This window comes from Ceratotherium simum, chromosome 1, assembly GCF_057802395.1.
Source record: "Ceratotherium simum simum isolate JZ-2026a chromosome 1, ASM5780239v1, whole genome shotgun sequence".
In the NCBI taxonomy this organism is placed as follows: Eukaryota; Metazoa; Chordata; class Mammalia; order Perissodactyla; family Rhinocerotidae; genus Ceratotherium; species Ceratotherium simum.
In genome coordinates, this window is record NC_141900.1 from 50,190,864 (window position 1) to 50,218,697 (window position 27,834).

General features: G+C 38.3%; 1 protein-coding gene across 5 annotated transcripts in view; it reads right to left on the reverse strand.

The window, feature by feature from the left end:
* CRPPA (CDP-L-ribitol pyrophosphorylase A) overlaps window positions 1-27,580 on the reverse strand; it is a 275,796-nt gene extending 248,216 nt beyond the window's left edge. For 2 of the 5 annotated variants that reach the window (XM_087427333.1, XM_087427377.1), the window contains exons 1-2: window positions 27,038-27,571; window positions 14,592-14,868 (exon numbers count right to left, since the gene is read on the reverse strand). In XM_087427333.1, the coding sequence (XP_087283459.1) occupies window positions 14,592-14,868; window positions 27,038-27,294 (534 nt within the window). In that variant the 5' untranslated portion in view covers window positions 27,295-27,571. Of the gene's footprint in view, window positions 1-14,591; window positions 14,869-27,037 lie in introns of all 5 variants that reach the window. The other 3 variants (XM_087427459.1, XM_087427421.1, XM_087427494.1) reach the window with 3 other exon arrangements.
* Window positions 27,581-27,834: the final 254 nt, after the last annotated feature.

The following is a 27,834-nucleotide window of genomic DNA, read 5'->3' on the forward strand; positions in this document are numbered from 1 at the left end:
AAAATTTCCCAACGTTAAGGAAGCCACTAATCTGCACATTCAAGAAGTTCAATGAACTCCAAGAAGAATGAAAAAAGAAATTCATATCTAGACATATCATAGGAAAAATGCTGAAAGCTAAAGGCAAGGAAAAGATCCTGAAATCAGCAAGAGAAAAATGTTTTAACATTAACAAGAGAACACCAATAAGATTAACAACTGACTCTACTCGGAAACAATGAAGGCCAGAAGGCAACGGAGTGGTATGGTAATTGCTCAAAGAAAAAAATCTGTTGAAGATTTTAAGTCCAGCAAAATTAACATTTCAAAATCAAGAGCAAAACAAAAAGATTCACAGGAAAAAGAAACCAAGAGAATTCTTTACTAGCAGATTCACCCTACAAAAAACACTAAAAATCCTCACACTGAAAGAAAGCAATCCCAGACAGTAATTCAAATCCACAGGAAAAAAAAGAGCAGGAATAAAGGTAATATGTAATTATAAAAACAGTATAGGGGCCAGCCCCATCGTATAGTGGTTAAGTTTGGCACATTCCACGTTGGCGGCCCGGGTTCATGGTTCGGATGCCAGGCGTGGACCTACACCACTCATCAGCCATGCTGTGGTGGCAACCCACCTATATAGTAGAGGAAGATTGGCACAGATGTTAGGTTAGGGCTAATCCTCCTCAGCAAAAAACAAACAATAAAAAAAAAAAACACATTATAAATGCATATTTCTCCTTATTTTAACTAGGTTTAAAAGCAATTGTATAAAATGATAATTGATCAACCTAAAACATACTAAAATGTAATATATTTGATAAAAACTGCACAAAGGAACAGATAGGAGTAAAGGTATACTGAAGAAAGGAATGACACCAGATGGTAACTTGAATCTACAGTAACAAATGAAGAAAACTAAAAAATGGTAAACAAATTCATGACAAACTATATAAATATTTATTCATCTTTCTCTCTCAGCTTCTATAAATGACATAAAACAACATAAAGTAATAAATAGATTGTTGGTTTCTAACATACATAGACATAATATGCATAACAATAGCAGCATCAAAAAGGGAAAGAGGGAGGGGCCAGCCCAGTGGTGTAGCAGTTAAGTTTGCACGCTCTGCTTCAGCGGCCCGAGGTTTGCGAGTTCGGATGCCAGGCACAGACCTACGCACCACTTATCAAGCCATGCTGTAGCAGGTGTTCCACATATAAAGCAGAGGAAGATGGGCATGGATGATAGCCCAGGGCCAATATTTCTCAGCAAAAAGAGGAGGATTGGCAACAGATGTTAGCTCAGGGCAAATCTTCTTCACCAAAAAAAAAAAAAAAAAGGGAAAGAGGGAATAGAGCAATATAGGAGTACCATATCTCTATCTCACTGGAATTAAGGTACTATAAATCTGAAGTAAAGATGTTAAGATGTATGTTGTAAGCCCTCGAGCAACCACTAAGAAAAAAATTTAAAGTGAGATCATAAGTAAAGAAATTAATGTTACAATAGAAAATATTCATTTAATGCAAAAGAAAACAGTAAGGAGAAATAGAGAAATGAAGACATGAGACATACAAAAAACAAAAAGTTAACTGGCAGACATAAATTCAACTATATCAATAATAACCTTAAATGTGAATGGATTAAACAAGCCAATCAAAGGAAGGCAGAGATTGTCAAATGGGATTTTAAAAAAAATACTATATGCTGTCTACAGGAGACACACATTAGAGATTGAAAGATACAAATAGGTCTAATGTAAAGGATGAAAAAGGATAAAGAATGCAAACAGCAACCATAAGAAAGCTAGAGTAGCTATACCGATATTTATTAGAAAAAATAACGTTAGTAAAGAGCCATTTTATAATAAAAAAAGATATTCCAACAAGAAGATAAGAATTATAAACATATTTACCTAACAGATCCCCAAAATACATGAGGCAAAAATTGATTAAAAAAAAAAAGTGAAGGGAGAAATAAATCCAACAATAGATGGAAACACCAACATCCCACTTTTAATAATGGGTAGAACAACTAGGCAGAAGATTACCACAGAAATAAGACTTGGAAAACACTATAAACCAACTAAACCTAACAGACATCTGTTGAACACTCCTGCCAACAACAGTAGAATATATGTTCTTCTCAAGTGTACATGGAACATTCTCGAGGTCAGACCATATGCTAGGCCATAAAACTAGACAACACATTTTAGAGGTTTGAAATCATAAGTATATTCTCTGATCACAACAGAGTGAAGTTAGAAATTAACAAAAAAGAAATGTGGGAATTTCACAAATATGTGAAAAATAAACAACATACTACTAAATAATGAATGAGTCAAAAAAGAAATCACCAGGAAAATGGAAATACTTTGAGACAAATGAAAAAAGACATAGGAAAAACACCAATTTGTAAAGGTACATGCACCCCTGTGTTCATTGCAGCGTTATTCACAATAGCCAAGACTTGGAAGCAACCTAAATGCCCATCAAGGGACGAATGGATAAAGAAGATGTGGTATATATACACAATGGAATACTACTCAGCCATAAGAAACGATGAAATCCAGCCATTTGTGACAACATGGATGGACACTGAGGGTATAATGCAAAGTGAAATAAGTCAGAGGGAGAAGGTCAAATACTGTATGATTTCCTTCATTAAGTAGTAGATAATAACAACAATAAACAAACACATAGGGACAGAGATTGGATTGGTGGTTACCAGAGGGGAAGGGGGGAGGGAGGAGGGTGAAAGGGATAATTGGGTACATGTGTGTGGTGATGGGTTGTAATTAGTATTTTGGTGGTGAACATGATGTAATCTATGCAGAAATAGAAGTATAATGATGTACACCTGAAATTTTTACAATGTTATAAACCAATGTTACTGCAATAAACAAAAAATTAAAAAAAAAGAAAAGACATAGGAAAACATGGTATGCAGCTAAAGCACTCCTACAAGGGAAATTTATAGTTGTCCATATAATTTTATGTATATATATTTATAAGTGTCTATATAAAAAAAGACAATTCTTAAATCAAAAACCTAAACTTCTGCCTTAAGACAATGGAAAAAAGAAAAAAAACTGAAGCTAAAGCAGGCATAAATAGTAAATTAAGATTAAAGCACAAATAGATGAAATAGAGAATAGAAAAATAGAGATAAAAACATAACCAAAACTTGGGTCTTTGAAAAGATAAATAGAATTGAGAAATCTTTAGCTCGACTAACCAAGAAAAAGACTCAAATTAGTAAAATCAAAATGAAAGTGGTGACATTTCTACCAAATTTACAGAAACAAAAAGGAAGGTAAGAGAAAACTATGAACAAGTATATTTCAACAAGTTAGATTACAGATGAAATGGACAATTTTCTAGCAAGACACAAACTACCAAAACTGACTTAAGAATAGAAAATCTGAATAGACCTATCACAAGTAAGAAAAGTAAATTTGGAATTTTACAATTTTCCACAAGGAAAAGCCCAGGTCCAGACGGCTTCACTAGTTAATTATACCAAAAAATATTTTTTTTTTTTAATTAATACCAATTCCTCACACTATTCCAAAATGTAGAAGAGGAGGTGACATTTCACAACTTATTCTGTAAGACCAGTATTACCCTAATACCAAAACCAGACAAAGACATCACAAAAATTATAAAACTATAGATCAATATCCCTCAGGAATACACATGATGTATTCATGATGAATACAGATGCAAAAATCTTCAACAAAAACCAAATTTGGCAATATATAAAAAGTATTATGCACCACGACCAAGGAGGATTTATCCTCCTTGGAATGCAAAATTGGTTCAACATACCAAAAATCTATGTAATACGCCATATTAACCAAGGAGGATTTATCCCAGGAATGCAAAATTGGTTCAACATACCAAAAATCTATGTAATACGCCATATTAACAAAGGACAAAGACAAATGAATATCTCAATAGATGCAGAAAAGCATCTGACAAAAATCCAACAGAGCTTCTCATGAGAAAAACACACAAATTAGGAACAGAAGAGAATTTGTACTCAACCTGATAAAGGGCAACTATGAAAAGCCCACAGCTAACATCATACTTAATGGTGAAAGACTGAATGTCTTTGCTTGAACATCAGGAACAAAACAAGGATGGCCACTGTCGCCACTTGTATTAAACATTGTACTAGAAGTTCTAGTCAGGGCAATTAGGCTAGAAAATCTAATAAAATCCACCCAAGAAGAATAAAAGTATCTCTATTTGCAGATGACATGATCTTGTATATAGAAAATCCAAACGAATCCAATAAAAAACTATTAGAACTAATAAACAAGTTCAGCAAGAAAGCAGAGGACACAATCAATAGATAAAAATCTATTGTATTTTTATATACCAACAACGAACAATCCAAAATTGAAATTAAGAAAAAGATTCATTTACAATAACTTCAGAAAGAATAAAATATTTATGAATATGTTTAACAAAAACAGCGCAAAACTTATACTCTAAAAACCACGAAAAATTTATTAGCTCCTATTTAAAGGCCAACATCTCTATGTACATACCAGCAACTATTCATTCTCAAGTACTCAAGTATTTTTATAGCAACAATCCTCTTTCCATCCTGCCTCATCAATCTTTATTCCTCTACTGAATTGCCTCCATTAGCAGACAAGCATTGTGTGACACCTCCCATCATTACATCAGTCCTCCTTTGATCACATCTTCCTCTAGCTAGTACCAAATTTCTCCAAATGACTTTAAAGAAAAACTCTTTGAAAGAATTATCTGTACTACTCCTTATCTCCAATTTCTCTCTCCTCCCATGCTCTCTGGAATCTACTTCAATCAGGATTTTTATCTCCACAACTCCAAAAAAATATATTTACCAAGGTCACCAATGACCCCCACATGGCCAAATCCAATGGACAGCATTTTGTCTTCTTGAGAGCCTGTGTTCACTTGGCTTTCAGAAACCATTCTCATCAAACCCTCTCATCTTCCCACATTCTAAGTCCTAGAAGCTTATATTCTCACTCGAAATGGTAAAATGTTCCAGACCTCAGACTTCTCTTCTAGCTACACTCATTCCATAGGTGACTTCAAAGTCCCATGGTTTCAAATACTATCTATATGAGAACATCCAAATCTATATATCCAGCCCAGAACTTTCTCCTGAATTCTGGACTTGTACATCCAAATACCTAACATCTCAAAATACACATCAACACGCTGCAACTAAAGTTTTGGTTTTACCCACAGCATACACCCCGAACCTGCTCCTCTATAGACTTTCCCATCTACATGGATGTCAACTCTATTCTTCCAGTCATCCTTGCCAAAAACCTTAAAGGCCAGCATTGATTTCCCCACCCCACCCCACCCTTACTCCATATCCTATCCATCAGTAAGGCCCACCAGCTTCAAAATATCCCAGATCTGCCCACTTTTCACTCCCTCCACTGCCATAATCTAAACCAAAGGCAACCATCCTCCCTCTCTCATATCCCATACAAAAAACAAAAGCCATAAAGGAAGATATTAGTAACTTTGAATATATTAAAATAAAAAATGCTTGTTCATCACAAACAGCATATTAAAAAAAAAAAAGGAGACTATAGGTACAAAGCATATAGAAATAACTGGCAAAGTATCAGTGTCCAGAATATATAAATCTCTCTTACACATCAGTATTTATTGTAAAAATAGAAACTGGGGCAAAAGATTTACATGGGCAATTCAATGAGAATGCATAAAGCCTGTAAATACGTGAAAAAAATGCTGAACCTATTAAAAATGCTAATTTAAACCACAAAGAGAAAGCATTTTTCACTAACTAGATTAGAAAAAAGTGAGTTTAACAATATCAAGTCATGGTGAGGATATGGGTCAACTTGAACTGTTGTTATACACTATTGAAGCAAGTGTAATTTGATACAAATTTGGAAAATAATTCAGCCTCATCTGGTAAAGCTGATAAACCTGCATATATCTTGACTCGAGAAATCCTTGCACATGTGCACAAGAAGACACGTATAACAATGTTCATGCCAACAACGTTTGCATTAGCAAAAACTAAAGAAAACAAATGTCCATCAACTGTAAATAGATATAAGTAAAAAAAAAAAAAAACCTAAAAAAAAATGGGCCAGCCCCGTGGCTTAGCAGTTAAGTGCGCGCACTCCGCTGCCAGCAGCCCAGGTTCGGATCCCGGGCGCGCAGCGACGCACCGCTTCTCCGGCCATGCTGAGGCCACGTCCCACATACAGCAACTAGAAGGCTGTGCAGCTATGACATACAACTATCTACTAGGGCTTTGGGGCAAATAAATAATAAAAAAAAAATTTTTTTTAAAACTGTAAATCGATAAATTGTGACATGTAAAGCAGTGATCATGATTGAACTATTGGTGCACAGAATCGTGTGATTTTTCCAAATATATCATTCAAAAAAAAACATGCTGTCAAAATATGTTAAAAATCATACAAACATATGTTAACTATACGTCAATTAAAAAAATAAAGTGTAGGGCGGCCCGGTGGAGCAAGCAGTTAAGTGCATGCGCTCTGCTGCAGCGGCCCAGGGTTCGCCGGTTCAGATCCCAGGTGCACACCGACACACTGCTTGACAAGCCATGCCATGGTGGCATCCCATATAAAGTAGAGGAAGATGGGCATGGATGTTAGCCCAGGGCCAGTCTTCCTCAGCAAAAAAAAAAAAAAAAAAAAAAAAGGAGGATTGGCAGATGTTAGCTGAGGGCCAATCTTCCTCACAATAAATAAATAAAGTGTAAAAAACAAACACATACAAGAAGTATGTTGTTTAGGGATACATGGTACAAAACTAAAAAGCAAGAAAATAAAAACAAAGTTCAGACTAATAAACATTACTCTGGGGGGAGTAAATAACATCAGGGCAGGGACAGTTTCAAAGTGATTAGTAATGTTCTATTTATTATACCAGGTGGTGGATCTGGAGGTGTCCAAAATTCTCTGCATGTTTTCAGTATTTATTTTTAAAAAGAAAATTTCTAAAATATGTATTTATGGACTGCCATCTTGATTATTGAAAACTAAATTCTCAAGAGCAGAAACCATCCACATTTGAGGTGTCGTTAGGGTGGGACTGGTAAATTCCAAGCATTAGTAAGTTCTTGTCTAAGGAAGTCAACAGGTCAGTTGGAAAAGTAGTACAACATGAAGACAATTGAAAGCACAAGGTGACTACCAGCTTCCAGCGTCCCACTAGACAAAAGGCCCCTGGAAAAGGGTCACAAGTGAAAATAACTCCCTTGCTGACCCTTCTCTCTAGCACTCATCCAGCTATCTGGCATAAACAGATATAGAAGATGCTAATGCTAATGAGCACATACTCCGTAGCTGTTTCCATGGTAAGGGACATTTGTTCAGAAACAAACATGCAACGAATCCTCAATTATATGATCTTTTCTTAAATTCAAAGCATCAAAATTATGACAAGTATGGACAAAGTCAGTTGCCTCCAAAGTACAGCTATCTGGGAAGTTTGTTAGATGAAGCATGACTCCCAAGTTATCAAATACACTGCCTCCTTGGGAATTAGCCTAATAAGCCCTGAATGGAAGTTTAACAGCACAGCACCACAGTGATTACTTGCCTCTCAGTTTAATCTATCAAAGTATTTCTACATGTCAATGCATGGAAATTATCGTAGATATAAATCATACGATGTGGAATAATGAACCCCACCTCTGCTGTTTACTTTTAAAAGCAAAATTGAATACTTATCCATCCACACAGCATGTGCTAACCTGCGTTCCTCCTAAGGCATCTGTATTTGAACTAATTACGACAATGTACAACAGAAATCCTCCGACCTTGTAATTACAATTTCAGTTAGCTGAGTTGTCTTTATTGAAAGACTACTTAATAAATGTTTACAGAATCAGATCGTCAAAGCTAATCATTGGCAATTATGTGATTTTGACTATTTCACATTTTTATAATAGAATAGTTCCAATCTTTTTTTGATATATTAAACGAAGACTATATTAATAATTTATTCAATACCGAAATATAGGTATTTTAGAAGACTTCTGTCCAAATTACTATATCACTACAAAGCACCCCTAAAAGTGAATATGAAGCAAAAAGGAATAAGAAGGCATTTATTTTACATACTAAACTTTAATTCCTGGAAATTAAACTAGTACCATTTATCTTAAATCCAATATGATTAGGAATATTATACTTGGATATATAATAAACTTTATTTTAATTCCTAGATATATTCATCTTTCCTTGATCTATCCCTTCTCCAAGTTCATTTGAAGGTAATTCACAGAACAGATATACAGGGTAGGTAGTTTGAAATAAATACGCAAAACAAAAGCTTTTCATGCAGTAGCTTCTCCAGCATCAGAAACAGATCAAGTTTCACCTCATTCCATGAAGTCAGGGAATAGTTCAGCACCTGCCCTGTGCATTTAAACCTCTGTCAAAATAAGCCTAAAATTTCTCGCTAAATCATCAGAACACACTGCTTTCTCACAAGTAAAACTGCTTCTTTAGAGCTAGGACTTAAATCATTACCAAAGTTTCTCTCCAATAGATAATGACATAAGATCCAAGGACCCAGGGGAGCTCACTACCTGACCCCCACCCAGGATTAAACTCTGACCTTCAGTGTACTTGCTCACGATCAAAACCACCCAACAGAGATTAAGTACAAGTGATTATTAGCCACTGTTGATTCTTATGTCAAATTTCCAAACAGAGTCAAATGTCTGCCAAGTGATTTTCCACCTCTATTTTATAACATGCCCAGAATACGATACATAAAGTTGTAGAACTGAGTAGTGGAAAAGTATTTTCTTCCTGATGCACACATATTAACTTGAATTTCCAAGTGCTATTAATCATTGATAAATGTAGTCATGCTGCAGAATACAAAGAGATAACACACAAACACACTCCCACACACACCAAGTTTCTGGTTATATAAATTTCACTGTTTCTCTTCAGAAGATGACTCAAAGATTTTGTAACTTGTTAAAAATGTTGAAGAAATGTATATTCTTTCTACACAAGAAATGATGTCTCTATAAACCTCTGATTTTTAAGTCTCCAGTAACATTCTATCACTACTAAAGTTTTTTTTAACTGTTCAAGAAACAAAATATCCAGAGCCATTTTAAACTGGCATTATACCCAATTGCTCACTCAATTATAAAGAATTATTCACCTTAAGAAATAAGGTGATAATCATTTCAAAATATCTATGTCAAGTCATTATGCTGTACATTATGCTTAAACTTATACAATGCTGTATGTCAATTATATCTCAAAATTGAAAAAAAAGAAAAGGAATAAGAATAAATCCATATGTATAGTATGATCAATTATGGTCTCTCTTACTCCGTAAGTGTATTATTCACATCAGTTGTTGGGGGAGACGATGAACACGGATGGTATTAACCATCCCACAGCACAGAGGACAGTGCCCCACAAAGAATTATCTTACCCAAAATGTCAGCTGTGCCAAGGCTGAGAAACCCTGTGCCACATCAGTACTCAAATATAGAAAGAAACTAAGGTCTGGAGCCTGCTCTCAGATGCAAAAATCCCTGTTGCTTTAAACATTAGAAAAACAACCCAATACAGGAGGTAAGTGTTGGGGACCTTGTTTTATGAGATAAGCAGTAAGGTGTACCATGAAACAGTGCTCAAAAGGTTCCAGGCAGTTAAAACTCCTAGATGAATACAATTTCCCTGGGTTGGTCTGCAGAGTTGTGGCAAGCAAGTTAGCGTCTAAACCATAATCTCACAGAACCTGAAAGAGACGTAGGGGTGGAGGAAGGCAGGAGTACAGGGATTTCAGGAGAAGAGATGAAGAGGCCTACTGTCAGAGAAAGAAAGGGAAGGAAAAATAAAAGCACACAAAACACACATCTTATTACCTCAAGGCTCACATTCCATCCAGTCACATCCAGTCAATCCAGTTCCCTGCACATTTTAGCAACCTCTTCTTTCCTCTCCACCTCAACATCTTAGACAGGCCATCATCACTCAGCTGGATCACTATGTAGTTCCCAAACTAATTTTATTTCCCTCAAACTCTTCCTCTAATCCCTCTACCAAACCAAAGAGACAGTCATCTTTCTAAAATTCAAATCCGATCATGTTATTCTCTGCTGAAAAATCAATGACTCCCTCTTACCTACAGGATAAAATTCAAGGAAAGAGATCACAGAGGATTCATGAATTCAGACACATACATGATTCCACAGATAATAAAGAAGGCATATTTAAGTGGTTCTGTTCAGGTTAGAAGTTGAATATAAAACATCTGGATTTTAGGAGTGTGAAACCTGGGCATGAGATAGAGATTTGGGTGACAACAGTATGTCAGTGGGAGTTAAAATGGGTGCATACAAATGTATTGTGTCAAGTTATATTTAAATATTGAAAGCCCTGGTGGCCTAGTGGTTAAGTTTGGCACACTCCACTTCAGCAGCCCGGATTTGGTTCCCAGGCACGGATCTACACCACTCATCTATCAGTGGCCATGCTGTGGCAGCAACCCAATACAAAAAATAGAGGAAGACTGGCAACAGATGTTAGCTCAGGGCAAATCTTCCTCAGCAAAAAAATTAAAAAAAGATAAAATCAAAAACATAAAGAAAGGAGACCAATCACACTTGAAAAAGGACTAAATAAAACTCCTAGAAATTGAAAAATTATTAAAATGTTTAAAATCCTTAAACAGGAGATGAGGTAGAGCTAAAGAATGAATGAAATAGAATACTGAAATTACCCAGGAGGCAGTCCACAAAGGGATGGAAAATAAAAAAAAGGAGACATGAAGACAGGATAAGATTGATCAGACATATAATGATCCATAAGGAGAAGGGAGAAAAGTTGTGGGGTGGGAAATGGGACGGAGTCAATATTCAATGAGAAAATGGTTGAGAATTTTCCAGAATTTATAAAAATACATGAATCATAAAATTCATAAAGGACAATAAATCCAAAGCAAGGGAAAAAACTCCATGTCTAGATGCATCATACAGACACTGCACAACATCTATGAAGAATAAATTCTTATAAGCAACCATAGAGAAAAGGCAGATTACTTTCAAGAGGTACAATTAGACTGTTGGCAGACTTCTCAAAAGCTGCATAAAAGCCAAGAGACAATGACATAATATATTTTCAAATTACTGGGGAAAAAAATAGCTGTACTCTTAGAATTTTATACCCAGGCAAACTATCATCAAGAGTAAGAGAGAAATAATACTGAAAGGATTTAACTGCTGGCCCTACTGAGGTCACCTCACCTCTGTGGAGCCCAACAATGCAGCCTACACAGAGAAGAGAGAGAAACTGGGTCCTGGTGATACTTTTGAGTTCCTGTTTGCAGGCAACTCTAATGTCAGCCTTAATTTCGGACATCTCAGCCGCTGGAGGTAATACATCTTCATCAACCTGGGGTTTGTTTTTTTTAACCAAATGTAATATAAGTTAAAACATCAGAGTCCTCTTTAGTATGTATATCCCCTCAAGGGGCTGTCACAGTGCCTAGCTTACTTAGGAAATGAATTATCTGAAAGGGATCTTTTGGTAGAGCTTGCAAATTAAGAGCTAAGAAAACAAGAGAGTCAGTTCAGAGTCTATAGAATACAATTTAGGAAAATGAGTTCAAAAAAATCCATGGAAAACAAATTGTGAAGTGGCTCTGACTATGCAGTCATCACTATTTTCTTGCCTTAGGATAGCATTTGATTCAGACCAGTCTTTTACAGTTTATTGGTCAGAGGTTAAAAAGATGCCAATATTTCCCACCAACGTAAGAACTTCAGCTTCTAGCACAAGTCTCAATTAATTGCATTTATGATTTCACAATTAGAACAGTGTGAGAGTTGGCAGGAAGCAGTGCCTGGATTTCCTGAGGCTACTGGGTCACTATCCAAACCATTTTAAGAAAACTTAGAATAAGCAAAAAATATTACTGATTGTCTCTAATGGAAAACTATGTATTGTTTAGAGCAGATCCTTCCAGATTAGCTCAATCTAGCCTTTCATTGTCTTTGAGGTCTTTTCCAACAACTCTTGGAAGTTATAGATAATTGATAGCAATGCAAAATCATTCTTGCCTATAAACATGCAAATAATTTCTGTCCAATGGAAGTCCAATTAACACCCTTCCCCAATGGAAAAAGCAGTTTTTTCTACTTGTGAATTCATTTCAACATTCCTCTACCCCATATAAATGTGTTTCTCTCGATTGTAATATCTGTCTGATTCCCTCATTAAAAGTTAAGTAAGGGGGCCGGCACTGTGGTGCATCCGTTAAGTGTATGCACTCTGCTTCAGTGGCCCGAGGGTTTGCAGGTTCGGATCCCCGGCGAGCACCGACGCACCGCTTGTCAAGCCATACTGTGGTGGCGTCTCATATGAAGTAGAGGAAGATGGGCACAGATGTTAGCCCAGGGCCAACCTTCCTTGGCAAAAAGAGGAAGATCGGCATCGGATGTTAGCTCAGGGCTGATCTTCCTCATAAAAAAAAAAAAAAAAAAGTTAAGTAAAATCCTTAACACATATTCACTTTTTATCTGTATGAAATCATGACTTTATTCTTTGAGAATTCTCTTAAGACCATCAAAAACAATGCAATATTTCTAGAAGAGACCAGATTTCTAGAGCTTACTTCAAAATAAATTGGTTATAAAATTTTTGCTTTAAACCAGCTTCTTAATATAATCAGGAAGTTTCTCAGATTTCATTAAAACATAATGTTAGATTTATTTAGGATGCATAATGCGATTAAATCTTAAATTACATTCGGATTAACAAAATTAGAAGGACAGTCTAAAAAGAATTCTAACAAATCTGCAAACTGAAAACACTAACTGCTATGTGTTTTAATGTTTTACTAAGTAGCTGTTAAACAATGATATTCTTAGCATATTAACCAGAGCAAGATAAAAGCCCTCTTCTGCCTTTTTGCAAATATTACCCAAAGAATCACTTTATAGACAATCTTTTAGAAATAATCTCTCAAATACCCACCACAAAAAATTCCAAATATGTGTGAATTTCATAGTGAGCTTTAGTGATATTTTTCCAAAAGGTAACATAGGCAAGGAACCATAATTTTACATGTATTTAGCATTCAGTAGAATATCTAACTTTCTGCCTAAATTATATAGTCTTTCCTAGGAACTTTTTCAAATTTGTAAAATTTTACCCAAATTCCTAAAAGTTATAAATTCTTTGCTGCTTTATTCCTCCTCACCACCCTTGTAACTGATTACATTGCCTCTACCACAACTGAGGAGACTGGAGAAGAGAAATGGGTCACAGGAGAAGCACAAGAGCCATGAACAAGTTTTGTGGTCACTAATGTTCCTGAACCACAATTTTCACTACATCAAAAGACCATTTAGAAGTCATGTTCAAGTCACAACGTTTCACTTCAACAATGGACTTCTTATATAGGTCTAAACTTAAATAAATTTATGTTGTAGGAAAAAGAGATGAAATTAGGGACAATTTCCTGACTATATGATCCAACTACACATAGATAACTAAAGAGAAATCATCAACTATCTTCGACTAATCATCTACTGGATATTTTATAACTTCCTGGTCTTCCAGATGGCTAGGAGGGCTTAGATGATTTCTTCCAGTGGTCTACAATCCCTGGAGGAAACTTACCTAGATGTTATAATTCATCTTAAAATAATACCATTTTTTAAGTACTTAGCACTCTACTAAATAGTTAACATATAATTTCCTATCCTAAAAGCAACCTTACAAGTACTAGCATCTATATTTCTACAAGTAAGGAAAATGGGCTCCAAGAGGTTGAGAAAATTGAACCCACTACACCACTAATAATCAGAAAAACAAAATTGAGCCTAAGTCGATCAGACTCCACAGACTATTTCTATTATACTCTACAAAGTTGATGCAACAATTTTTTTCACTATACCTCAAATTTAGACTGCAAACTTAAGTTTAGTATCTATGCCTTCTTTATAGAATTTTACCTGATAATGTAAGAAAAAAAAACAAAGATGTTCTAGAGATTATGATAGGTCTTTTGCAATCCTGTGTTTATTTTGGTGAAATAGAAGTGAAAACAGAATTCTCTGTCATCAAGATGATTCACTTTAAGTGTTGCAAAAATCTTGCCTGGCTGTTTGTGCTAGAAAATGAATCACTTCTGAAAACTCAAAATACAAAATTTGAGTGCAATGAACCAGATTTATGTTAATTATATATACCTTAGTCTTGAGAGATTTCTTAGACATTTTTAGATAACTACATATTTAACTTCATTCCTTTAAGGTCCAGTCATATCCATGCTCTAAAGACATTATTACCACATTTTTCTCCAAAGAGCTCATCTTACATTATGTTAAATGACTATAGGGAAAGATAAATTCCAGAACAGTCTCACAATCTACAATAGTATAAGCTTCCTAAAACAAATTACCATAACATCTTTAGGTCATCAGGCCCATTTTAAATAACTTGACATTTAAGTATAATTCCATCAAAATTCAGTAAATGAACCACTCTATATTGTTTGCCCCTTTATCCATTCTCTGAAGTACCAATACTTACCCCATGTTCCTTAGCAGCTATGACAACTTCAAGGAGGACGCCTTCCTCAACAAATGGTCTCACAGCATCGTGGATAATCACCACTTCTGGCTTAGCGAGCTTAGAATTGGGCTGATCCTCTGCCAGTGCTTTCAGTGCATTGAAAATTGACCTGTGGCGGGTCACTCCAGCTTCAACTAGTGAGATGTGTTTATGCTGGTACCTCTGAATAATATCCTTCATCACTTCCATGTTCTCTCCAGTTACTGCCACGACGATGTCCTTTATCCAGCATACTCTAAAAGGAAAGTATGTACACATTTCATATAAATTGATTCTTATACAGCAACTAAAGTTAAGCTAATAACAGAAAATTGAATTACTAACAACTACTAGTGCATCTTCATCGGGAGATTAAAAACTGCAAGTTAATAAATCAGTCTTATGCATTTTTATCCAGTCTAGTAAAGAGGTCAGTAAATGAAGAATCAGTGAAATGGTGTATTGTGTGAATTATATATAGATGAAATATATACATATATATATATCAGATCTCTGACTTAAAAGTTAAATTTGAATAATTAGAATATCGGTAGATTGAGAGAAAAGAATGTAATAAGAATATGCTTTTAAATTGAGGAAAAAAACATTTGGAAAAAAATCAATTGAATAGAAACAATTCAAAGCACTTTTACATTCCAAAAGTTCTGTCTTTCAAAAGTCCATTGAGTTGTCAACAAAGCTGGATAAAGGATGTAACCCTAACTTTGCCTACATAAAGGTGAAATATCATAGCTTAAATAGGGAAACTACAATAATTAAATTTGTATAAATATAAATCAGGTTCAGATAAGACGGAAAACCTCATAATTTAACGAAATATAAAATTAAAGGAATCTGTTGAGTCAGCTACAAAACATAAAGCAATTTTTTTTCTGTTGTAAAACATTTTCTTAAAGACCTACTGACATACTGCACTGCAAACAGTCCACACTGGGTGGTGACTGCATGAAAAAAGTTTGGCAGACTTCTCTTGAACACCAGTGGTAACAGAGGCTAATGTCATCATAGACTCAATGTTCCACAACCAACAGGCCCAAACCAGGAAAACTGCCTCTGACCCATGATATCAACTCTATTGAATAAAGGTCACTTTAAAATTTAATGGAGGGCCGGCTCTGTGGCTTAGCGGTTAAGTGCGCGCGCTCTGATGCTGGCGGCCCGGGTTCGGATCCCGGGCGCGCCCCGAGGCACCACTTCTCCGTCCAACGCGAGGCCGAGTCCCACGTACAGCAACTAGAAGGATGTGAACCTATGACATACAACTATCTACTGCGGCTTTGGGGGGAAAAAAATGAATAAATAAAATCTTTAAAAAAAAAAAAATTTAATGGAATTCTTAGCCTGTGAGATCCTATATGCTCATGCTGACAGTTCAAAGTCTTAACACATTTTTAAAGACATGGAAGAGGGGTCTGAAAATTACTGAGTAATGAAAATAATTCTATTTTCTTACTGAAAAATGAACAACATTTGGGTTTCTTTACTCAATAATTAACAATCTCCTATCTTCTTTTATTGAACAAACTCTTCCAATAAGCCTAAACCCCATTCTGCCAGTGGCTACAATACTACACTGGTGAGCAAAACCAAGAGCTACTTTAAAGGCATACTGTCTTTTCATTTTAACCCATTCCTTTAACAAATATTTATTGAGCACTGAATAAATGATCAACATTGAGTATACAATGGAAATAGTCACTGCCTTCACAGAGCTTACAGATGAAACAAATAATTCCAATAAGCCATTGCAAGCTGCTATGAAGAAGTTCAGGCTCCCGGGCGGCATGCCAGTAGAATATCTGATCAGCACAGAGAAGGCCAAGATGATGCTCCCTAAGGAAGCAGAGTTTGCTCTACAATCCAAGGGGTGAGTGGCAGGCATATCAGCAAAGGTGTTTGGAGAGGGGAGAGCGAGCTCGTATAAGCAGAGGCCATGGCAAGGTCCTCGGGGACTGGGAGGAAGTGGAGCTGGAGTTCTGCAAGTAAAGGGGAGAAGAGTTCATGAACATGCTGGAGGCCCAGGCAAGCACCAGGCTGGGAAAGGCCACGGGGATCTCCCAGGCCTTGTTAAGGGTTTTAGTCTTTAATCCTAAAAACAACAGGAATCCCGAGAGAAGCTTTATGTAGGGGAGTACATTTACACTAAAAATAAAAAATTAAGAATACTCCCATCCCCCCATGTTCTAGGCACTGTCCTATGACATGGAAACTGTGCTAGGCAGAACAGCGTCCCCAGAAGACATCCATCTCCTAATTCCCAAAACCTGTGACTATGTCACCTTACACGACAAAAGGAACTTTGCAGATGTGATTAAGGATTTTTTTTTTTTTCTGGTGAGGAAGATCAGCCCTGAGCTAACATCTATTGCCAATCTTCCTCTTTTTGCTTGAGGAAGATTGTCCCTGAGCTAACATCTGTGCCAATCTTCCTGTTTTTTTTGCATGTGGGATGCCACCACAGCATGGCTTGATGAGCAGCGTGTAGGTCCGTACCTGGGATCTGAACCTGTGAACTCTGGGCCGCCAAAGCGGAGCACACAAACTTAACCACCACACCACCAGGCCGGCCCCAAGTTAAGGATTTTGAGGGGGGGAGATTATCCTGGATTATCTGGGTAGGTCCAATATAATCAGGAGTCCTTATAAGTGAAAGAGAGAGACAGGCGAGTCAAAGGAGATACAATAGAAGCAAGGGTCAGAGTGATGCGGGACCACAAGGAATGTGGATGACCTACAGAATCTGCAAAATGGCAAGGAAATGGGTTGTCCCTAGAGCCCGCAGAAGGTAGTAGCACTGCCAACACCTTTATTTTAGCCCGGTGAAACTAATTTCAGATTTCAGACTTCTGACCTCCAGAAATTTAAGATAATAAATGTGTTGTTTTAAGCCACTCAATTCACGGAAATTTTTACAGCAGCAATAGGAAACTAATTTAAGGGCATAAATTTTACTCTGAATGCAAGGTGGAGAATATATTGGGTAGAGGGAGAAGGATATAAAGACCAAGTAGGAGGCTGCTGCTAGAGTCTGGGCAAGACAATGATGGTAACCTGGCTACCAGATGGAGCTGATAGATAGGATTTAAGAGATAAATTAGAGGTAATAACCTACATGAGTTAGTAAGAAAGACTGGCAAAATAAATGAAGTATCACATAATATAAAATAGCAGCTAACATCTATTAAGCACTTATGTCTTAAGCATTATTCATGTTCTAACTCATGTAATCCTCATAACACCTCTATACTGCCTCTAATATGGAAAACAAATCAGAAAGATATCTGATCTATAGATACATTTTTCTATCATCTTATGCCAAAAGATACTGGAAGCAGAAAAAATGTTTACCATTTTTCATCAAGACAATAAACATTCCATTTTATTTCATCTTCTAGAACATAGGCTGCATGATAGCAAGGATAATATCTGTCTTGACCACTGCTTAACACCTAATACCTAGTAGATACTCAATAATCATTAGTTGAATGAATACATGACCTTGGTCTGTCTCATCCACCAGGAGCAATGTAAGGTCTTACAACAGAGCACAGTTTCAAGGATTATGAAAACATAGGAAGCTGTCCTCATCGCCCTGCTTAGCTACAAAAATCAAGGATGAAAATAGCCTTCCCTATGCAGTGTGGTTTTGCTAACTGTTTTGTTTCCAGCCATTTGACTCTTTACTCTGATATCTCGATCCTAAGTCTTCTAGAAGCCAGGACTACTTTTATGTTTTGTCAGACACTTGGGGGAATTTTAATCACAAATAAAAATAAGACAGTAATACTCACAGAATGCCAAAGAATAAAATATGTAGTAATCTGTACAAGCAATCAAGAGGATTCTGGAGTAAGACTAAGTGTGGGTTGCTCTTTGTTTTGTAGCCCATCCATCCCCCACTCTTTCCATTGCAAACAATTAACTTATACTATGCTTACACAATTTAGAATTTATGCTGTCCTTAACAAAGCCCTTAGCAAGTGCCAGTTCCTCAGTGCCCCCTAAATGTGGGGTTTCCCAAGGTTCTGTCTCCACTGCCACAGCAGGGACCCAGGCAGTCATCTCACCCATAATTATGGCACCAGCCTCTTAGCTGGTTTCCTCCCTCTCATTTTATCCCAACACAATCCCTTCTCGCCACCTCTAGATGTTTCTTAAGCGCAAATGTGAGGCCATCCCCTGCTAGCTCTTGAGCTGAGCCCTTCAAGACCTGACCTCAGCCTACTTCTTCCTGCACCATTTGGTCTCTTCCATGCCCCTCTTACTCTACTGACCACCACATTCTCTCACACACCCAGGTCTTCATTTGTGCTGCTTCCTCTACCTCCGGACACTATCCTCCATCCCCATCACTCCCCCAACCCCACCCACTCCCAGCTGAGTCCTACTTCTTCAGCTTTCAATTCAGATATAGCCTCCTCCAGGAAGCTTTCCCTGACTATCATTCTGGGTGTGGCATCCTGCTCTTGGCTTCTGGAGTACTCTTATTGCTAGAGTCTTATCAAGCATCATACTGTACTGTTTCATTTTCTATTACCCTAACTAGGCTGCCAACTCATAGAAAGAAAAGACTATACACCAGGGCTTGGTGCATACTAAACTTTCAGTAATATTAATAGTAGAAACAGCACCTAAGAGGTATGGAATCTTTGCTAGGTGCCACGTACTGTGTAGAGCCTACAATATCTCACTTAACATTCACATCAGGTCTATCAGGTAAGTCTCTATTATCTCCATTTTACAGAGGACACAGAAGCAGTGACCTACCCATGATCACACAGCTAGGAAATGAAGGAACCAGGCTGCACCCCAGTCTGACTTTGGAGCTCACACCATTAACCTCTGTAAATGCACTAACACTGTCTCTGGGAACAGGTCATAAAAACCAGGAGAGAAAAGATCATGTCTGGATCATTGCATCTCCTGCATTTTATCAGTGTTAAACCATATTACATGGCTACTTTTGTGGTCAAAAATGGTCAAATTTCTTATAATTTATTATAGTTCAAACAAAAGTAGATACTCTTCATTTATGTGTTCATTTAGTCATTCAACAAATATCAAGTAAGCATCTAACATTTGCCAGGCACTATGCTAAACACTGGCAATACAATAATGAACAGACTCGCAGAATTCCTGACCTCACAGACCATATGTCAATAAATATCTGTTAAATAAATAGATGAATAGAGAAGAGAAAGCATAAACAATTAATAAAAACTGCTCTTAATTTATAGAAAAGGAGTATTAAAAGTAATCAAATATTTCAATTGTTTATCAATGTGACACCACTTTTTTTTTTTTTTTTAGAGAAGTTACAAGTACATGTTCAACTAAATCAGTGGGCAAGACTGTTCTATAAGGCAAGAGCTTAACTTGTCTCCCAAGCCATTCACCTGTTATTTTTCATAGTATATTCCAGCAGAATAGATTAAAAGTAACTTTTACAGACATCATGTTGTTATTTTTTTGATGAAAAGTTACATTGAATTAAATGTTAAAATACAGAACAGGGGTCGGCCCGGTGGCATACTGGTTAGGTTCACGCACTCCGCTTTGGCAGCCTGGGATTTGCGGGTTTGAATCTCTGGTGCAGACCTGCTCACCACTTACCAAGCCATGCTGTGGCACGCATCCCACAAAAAATAGAGGAAGATGGGCACGGATGTTAGCTCAGGGCCAATCTTCCTCAGCAAAAAAAGGAGGATTGGCAACAGATGTTAGCTCAGGGCTACTCTTCCTCACCAAAAAAAAAAAAAAGAGAATAAGAGGGAGAAAGATGATGGGACACTGCTTGACAGAGTAGTCATTCAAATATCTGTTCAATGAATTAATAAATTAATTAATCAACTCCCAAATGTAAGGCCCAATTTTACTGCAATGCTTTAAAATTGCTATGGGCCGGCCCCGTGGCTTAGCGGTTAAGTGTGCATGCTCCGCTGCTGACGGCCCGGGTTCGGATCCTGGACGTGCACCGACGCACCGCTTGTCCGGCCATGCTGAGGCCGCGTCCCACGTGCAGCAGCTGGAGGGATGTGCAGCTGTGACATACAACTATCTACTGGGGCTTTGGGGGAAAAAAATAAAATAAATAAAAAAAAATTTTTTTTTAAATTAAAAAAAAAAAAAATTAAAAAAAAAAAATAAAATAAAATAAAATTGCTATGAAATAATCATGTTCCATAAAACAGAAAGCAGGTAAATAATTACAGATATACCAGTGGCTTTAGACTTTTTAAACAATTGTATGAGGCTCTAAATAGAAAATGTATTTTAAACCAGTGTTTCTCAAACGGCATATTTCAGGACCCACTAGCACGTCATCAAATTAATTTAGTAAGTTTAGACTAACATTTTTGGGTAAATGAAACAGAAATAGAAGGGAATAATTAGAATGCATAGCGAATAGTAAGGGTAGGTTGTTTTTGTGAGATGCTCTTTCAAATATGTGCGTGTGTATGTATGTGTTTGTCATTGATTCATAATGCAAAATCTAATTCTTATAACAAGTCACAATAAAGTATGGAAAACACTGTTTTAGACCACTCTTAAGAGATAACAGGTTTATTATCCTATTTTGTTCAGCAACCTAGCATACACCCAGCACTTGCAAGCCTTCGTAAGTACTGTTTGTATTTCAAAGGATTTATTCACATTCCTTTCTAGTTATAGAATTAAAAGCCTTTTACAGTATTAAAATTTAATAATGTAGAATCATGGGACTGAAAAAGACCTTAAGTACCTCACACAGTGCCTACTGAACAAATATTTGCTGAATAAATGGATCTGTTGACCTCCTGAGCTGAAGGCAAGTCCACACCAACCCCCCCACCCCATAGCTGGATTTTATCAAGTTCTGAGTATTTCCTTCCAGCACATTCCATAAGCAAATACAAACCCAACTTCAAACTCCATTATACGTACAGACATTTTGAGGAAGAAACATAATATCTCAGACGTTATTTTCTCCCAGAATAACATAAATATTACTTACAGGAGCACTCTGCTCACAGTTTAATAAGATCAGTTGAAAATAGAACATTTAAACAAATGCTTTTAAAAAACAGCTGGAAAAATCAGGCCTTATTAACACCTCTCAAGCGCTCTTATCCAGGCTGCAGAAGTTTAGCCCCAAGGGATAGTGGCAGCTGCTACTCACTGCTCTGGCAGCCTTCAAGGAAATTTAGCCTCTGGATTGTGCTGGGGCCACAACTTATAGATTTCCATCTCTCCATATCCACCCTGATATTTTAGCAGCAAACTATTGCATTGGTGTGAAGGGGCTGGCTCCTGATTGCATTCAAAATGTCAAGTCTCCTTACTACGGACCATGCAGGCTCCCAGTCGTCAAGCCCAGCCTACCAGTCCTGGTCTTATCTGTTGTCTTAGAGGAGCCCCATGGGGGCCGTTGGAAACTTAACACAAATCTCTAGTCATCTGACCTCTGCAAAATACAGTCCCATTGTATTCTTCGTACAAAACATAGGCCTGTTCCTTCCCTTGGCTCAGACTTGGCCCTTTTATTAAAGAAGCATTGACAAAATTTTAAGTGAAATTCATATATCTCAGCAATCACTTAAATAAAGCATCTTAAATGACTCTCTTGCTGAATTCCTGATCCAATTAATTACTAAAACCTGTCAATTCTACCTCCTAAATATTTCTTCCATCTTCCCTACCCCATTCCTACTACCTCAGGTTAATTCAAGCAATCAACATCCTTCATTTGGATTAACATTTATGTACTTATTTCTAATCTATCTTGGTCAAGCAAAATTTGCAGTGTTTTTCAGAAATATAGGACAGAACAATTTTTTAAAGTATGCAAGAAAACAACAATTAAAGACAAGAAGAAAGTCAATCAAATAAGCCACAAGTTAATACACTGAAAAACATACCATGGAGTCTTAAACTATTACTAAAAATAGATTTCCATTAGTTTTCCAAATGATAAGACAAGAAAGCAACCCAATCTCAATCACAAAACCAGAATTTCAATAAGATAAACACACACAAATTGACAAAATGGATTTTTTTCTTCAAATTCATCTGTAGTTATCAGACTCCAGGAGACTAACTCACATTATCAAACTTAGAAGGGACTAAAACGTGAATTAGGATGCCAACATAGTAGTATACAATGATATACGTTACTACCACAAGGTCTAGAATGCCTTTTATCAGTGGGGACAACACATTTTCTTCCTATAGAAGATATATCTTGGAGCAATTTATAATAAGGTTTTTGATGAGCAAGGAACTGTATCAAGGAACAAGTTATCTTAAGCGGTGTCTTCCACCTAAGAGAACTCAAGAAACTTCAGGAGCTATGGGGAAGGCTGTGCCAGAGCTTGTTCAAATCTCTTGTCAGAGGACTTCCCACCCCCACCCAGCCCAAGCCCCCATGAATCTGAATAAGCATGGCCAAAGATTGCCTCTCTAACTTGTTTTTGTTGCAGTTGTCATTTTAGTCTATTTAGCTAGTCCAGGTTAACTAACCCTCCTTAATGACACTTTCTTTCCTTAGATATTTGAAACCAGCTTCCTACTTCAGACCTGAGAATACACTTTTTTTTTTAAAAACAGTAAAATTTAGATATAAGTTTATCAGTTGTGAGTGGATTTTACAACTTAACTGTCAGAGCTCTATGCCCCTGCAAATAATACCATTGTCATATATTTTTCTTGGAGCAACATTTCCTTTTAGAAACTCAGGTCATAAAGTAATAGTTATGTAAGAGACTAATACCTTTGATTTCAGTTCCTTGTCAGAAAGATGAGAAAAAAATCAAAGTTCTCTTCATGTTACAGTCTTTGGTTCCATAATTTATATTTCAATTCCCTCTAAAGGCCAAATAAAACTTTCAAACTACTAGAAACATCATTTTTAATCAACTTCTGAAAGGTCCTTGTTCCTAGTAAAACCTTGAAATTAGCTGTTACACTTGATCCTTTTAGTTATACCCATAACGCACAGATCTGAACTACCAGAGGTATAATCTTAATAAGTATAATATATAAACATATACAAACACATACATATAAATGTCTATATGTATATACACATGATGGTTAATTGTAATAAATATACCCACACACAACTGATTTTGATACAGACTTTGAGCTTCCATTTGTCCCGATAGAGCCTTTAGCCAACATGTCTCAGGTTTGTGAGGGTTCAGACAGTCTTTTGAATCTCATTTAACAAGATAATTTGTTTTCTAAGAAACTTCAATGGCACAGTAGTAGAACTTGGCTAAACTAGAAAAATGTGTATTTTCCCAATTGTGACAGGAGGAAAAATAAATGATCTCAAGTCCTAGTCAATTCACAAGACAGATTTTCTCTCAACATCTCCAACTTCTCAATTATAGAGGAGCAGGTGCTTTAATATGTAGCATGTTGTTTGAAAAGTAAGCTTCCTCGAGTTTACCTTAGGATCTAAGGATCTCATAATTCCAACAAGCAGTCTTGCTCTTAATTCCTCTCTAGCTGTAGAGCACCTCACTGGGCCATTGGCTGTGCTGGTTCCGGGCCAGAAAATAAGCCTCCAGTGTTCAGACGGGGATCTGGGAGTCTAACTGTTCCTTTTAGAAGTTGCCACCCATTGTCTTCTCAGCTCTGTCTACCCCACCTTCAGAGGTACACTGTGCCTCTAGTGCCTGAACCTTTCCCAGATCCTGTGACTTCAATTAGCTTGCTTCCTCACAGCTGCTCTACCTGAAGGCTTATGTCTCAGCTTTCTTGGGTCTGTTCAATCTGATTGGTTACTGCTCCTCTCTCTCCTTTCTTCCAAAGTTTTGTTGGTATCTTTTATCTGCTCCATCTCCTGTTTCATTCATTTTTCCCTTGTATGGCTATACATGTCTAGTCTCTTTGGGTGGGTAAAAGAAGGAGTGGAAGTAAACACACATTTAAATGGCACTGTTTAAGTAAAAGGATGGCTAGTCACGTGTCTTTACATTTCCCTATCCCATTTTAGGGCCAAAACGTCAGGGGTGACCTCCTTCTCTTTTTTTGGCCCCAATTAGTTCCTTTTTTCTGTTTATAATTTGCTTTATATTGGTTCAAAATTCCAAAAGAAAAAAAAAAAACTCAACCCATAGGGGTTATTTTTCCAACAAGGATCTTTAATTTCTTAGTCAATAAATAATGACGAGGAAATAAAGATTACTCATAACTTCTCAGCCCTCTATTAGTGAGATGGCAAAAGTTTGAGCAAGGAAAATCCTAACTTAGGGCAAATAAAATGAGCTTTGAAGTCAAATTCTGGACATCAAACTCAGCTCTTAAAGGGCAAGGGGAGCTAACATCCTCTTAATAGAACCTAGATGATTAACAATGGTGACATCCAATTACCGCTCTTATTTGCGACATTGAGAGCTGTGCTTCCCCTTTAATTAATAAGCATGCATAATTTCTCCAAAGAGCAAAAAATAAGAATTTTACAAGACATTTTCTGCTTCTATTTCCTTTCCTTGTTTGAACTTGCATAATTTATCTTTGGGGATGAAATTACCTCGGCCTTTTAGCTCTAGGAAAACGATCAGGAGTCTACAGAGCCATCTTTCACAAAAAGAAAGAAAATGGCGGGCTTTCGTTGGCAAATGGCCAAGAAGCACGCATACGCCCCTGTAAAACGCAAGGTGTCCAAGGATTTCCTGAGACATACCCAACATACAGTCGTATTCCATAAGTTCTTCAGGCACTGTAAGAATGACAAAAATGAGCTATTAAGTATTTCAAAGTGAATTTTGATTAGTTACTTTTGCTATTAGAATTTTAAGACTGCTGTTATCAATTAAGGAAAAAAATAGAAAACAAGTGTTCTTTGTCTTCTTTTCCATAAACAAGGCCTTTCCAGAGCATTTTACTTTAAAAGTGAGGTTTTTTTTTTTTTCTTTAGCATCCACCTATCTCAGACTGCCTCAGAAGTCAAGAAGATGCAAAAATGCAAATTAATGCAGGAGTTTTTCCATAGGAAGGAAAGTTCAGTATTACAATGACTACAATCCCGTTGAGCTAATTACTAAGTACACCAAGATCCTGCTGGCCAACATCCATTGTGTTCCATAGGATTCCTCCTATGGAACTATGAGCTATGTTGTCACAATGTCCATGACACCAGCATATTGTAGGTACATGATTCATACAATGGTTTCAAGGAAATCCCCCCATCCCAACTACCCAGAGAAAGGGAAGACTACAGAAGTGAGCAAGGAAGAACCTGGAACTGTGTCAATGTTTGTATGAGTTTCAGATGTAACCACCAGTCTGTTTACATGACTCAAGGGTGATTACGGCTCTTTACACTTCCATTCTCCAAATGACAATACTCAGAAAGTAAAATAACCATATGCAAAGCAACTCGGCCCTTTGGCTTCTGGGGTGTGTGAAAGAGGGGGTGCTCTTTTCTGGATGACATGCTACTGTCCTTAGACTAGAACCTCACTAGCTTCCTCCTCATGAAAGCCTCCTGCAAAGGCTATGCTAAAGAATGCCATCTATCTTGAAATGCAAACGGTTCACTCGAATCCAAGGTTTAACATACTACCACGGCTCCCCACTGGCTTCAAGGAGTTTAAACACCTTGGCAACATGTCTGTGGACCTTTGTAATCCCCCTGCTTCCTATCCCTCCAGCCTCACCCCATGCTCCTTCACACTGCTCAGTGCCAAAGACAAAATAACATACCCCCTCCCCCATTTTCACCTCCTTAGCTCCCCACTACCGCTCCCCTACTCCTCCTTATCTCATTCCCTCTCCCTCCTTCATTTCCCCGACTCATCAGTACATTTTCTAACAAGGTAAAGCATGTATTGGCCTCAATTTCAGAATCCAGTACCCTTAAGGCCGTTTCCACCATCGAAAGGTTTGAATTCTGCTCCTCGGTCAGTCTTCAGCGCCTAGCAGTTAGCACAATCTCATATGAGGTGCTCAGTTAACGTAGCGAATGAATGGATAAAATGAACAAAGGCCCACGAAAGTAGATGTGCAAGTAAGACTCATAACCACGCATGCACAGAGAGAAAGAGAGAAAATGAGAGAGAACATATGAAGCAGGCAGGCAGGGCAGAGAGACTCCTAAAATAGCTTCTCCTCATTAGGCCCCACAGGGGCCATGCTTATAACTACATATTCCTTAGTCCCAACTCATCAGTCCAGCTCCACGAGCCAGGCTTTCCCCACCGCGTCGACGGCCTGGGCACGTAAAGGGCTGAGCAGCCCCAGCTTCCGTGCCCATCTCTTAAAGGGCCAGAGCTGCCCACCTCGGAAATGCTGGCGGGAGTGGGGGCCCAAGCTGGAGTGACTGAGCCGCCGAGAGAAGGCGCCAGCGCGCGCAGCGGCAGGGCGGGGAGTGGGAGGCCGACCCCGGGACCCAGGGCGCGCCGACGCCGCTTTACCTCTCCAGGGCCTGCAGGGTGTAGCTGATGAGCGGCCTCTCCAGGATGGGGCAGAACTGCTTCGGGGTGGGGACGCCCATCCTCTCCCCGCTCCCCCCCGCCGGCAACACGGCCGCCACGGACGGAGCGCGGCGCCCGGCCTCGGCCTCGGCCTGGCTCACTGAGGAGGCCGAGGCCGCTCGGTCCTCGCCGCGCAAGCCGCGCAAGCGAGGCCCCGGCTCGGCGGGCCCGGGACCGCCAGGCAGCCCGAGCTCCATGGCGGCGGGCGGCGCGGCGACCCCGCTCGCCCCGCGCTAAAGCGCCCCGCGGCTGCTCGGGCCCTCGGCCGGGGTCGCGGTGTGGAGGGCGGACGAGGGCAGGGGCGCAGAGCGCGCAGATGGCGCCCACCCGGGCCGCGCCGTGGCGGGTCCCTAGGGGACGAGCCGGCCGCCGATCTTCCCCGTCGGCGTGTCTGCGGCCTCTGCGCCCGGCCCAGCGCCCCCGGGAGGGCTGCCGTCCCCGGCTCGCCACTTCTCCCGCGAGCCCAGCAGTCGCCGCAGGTGGAAGAGCCAGCCCTCCTTATAAGCCTAAGGGTCCCATTAAACTCAACAGCTGTGCGTAGGCAGTAGCGCTCAGGACTCCCTCCCATCCCTCTCCCCTGAGGGGATTTGGAAGAGATTTGGATTCAAGTCACAGGATGGAACAGAGAGATGTGCACCTCGATTATCCTTCATTAAACTCGTCAGGCTTCCTGGTTCCACCTCTGGTGAAGACAGGTGGATGGGCAAATGTTATTCTGAAACATCAATACGCCAAAC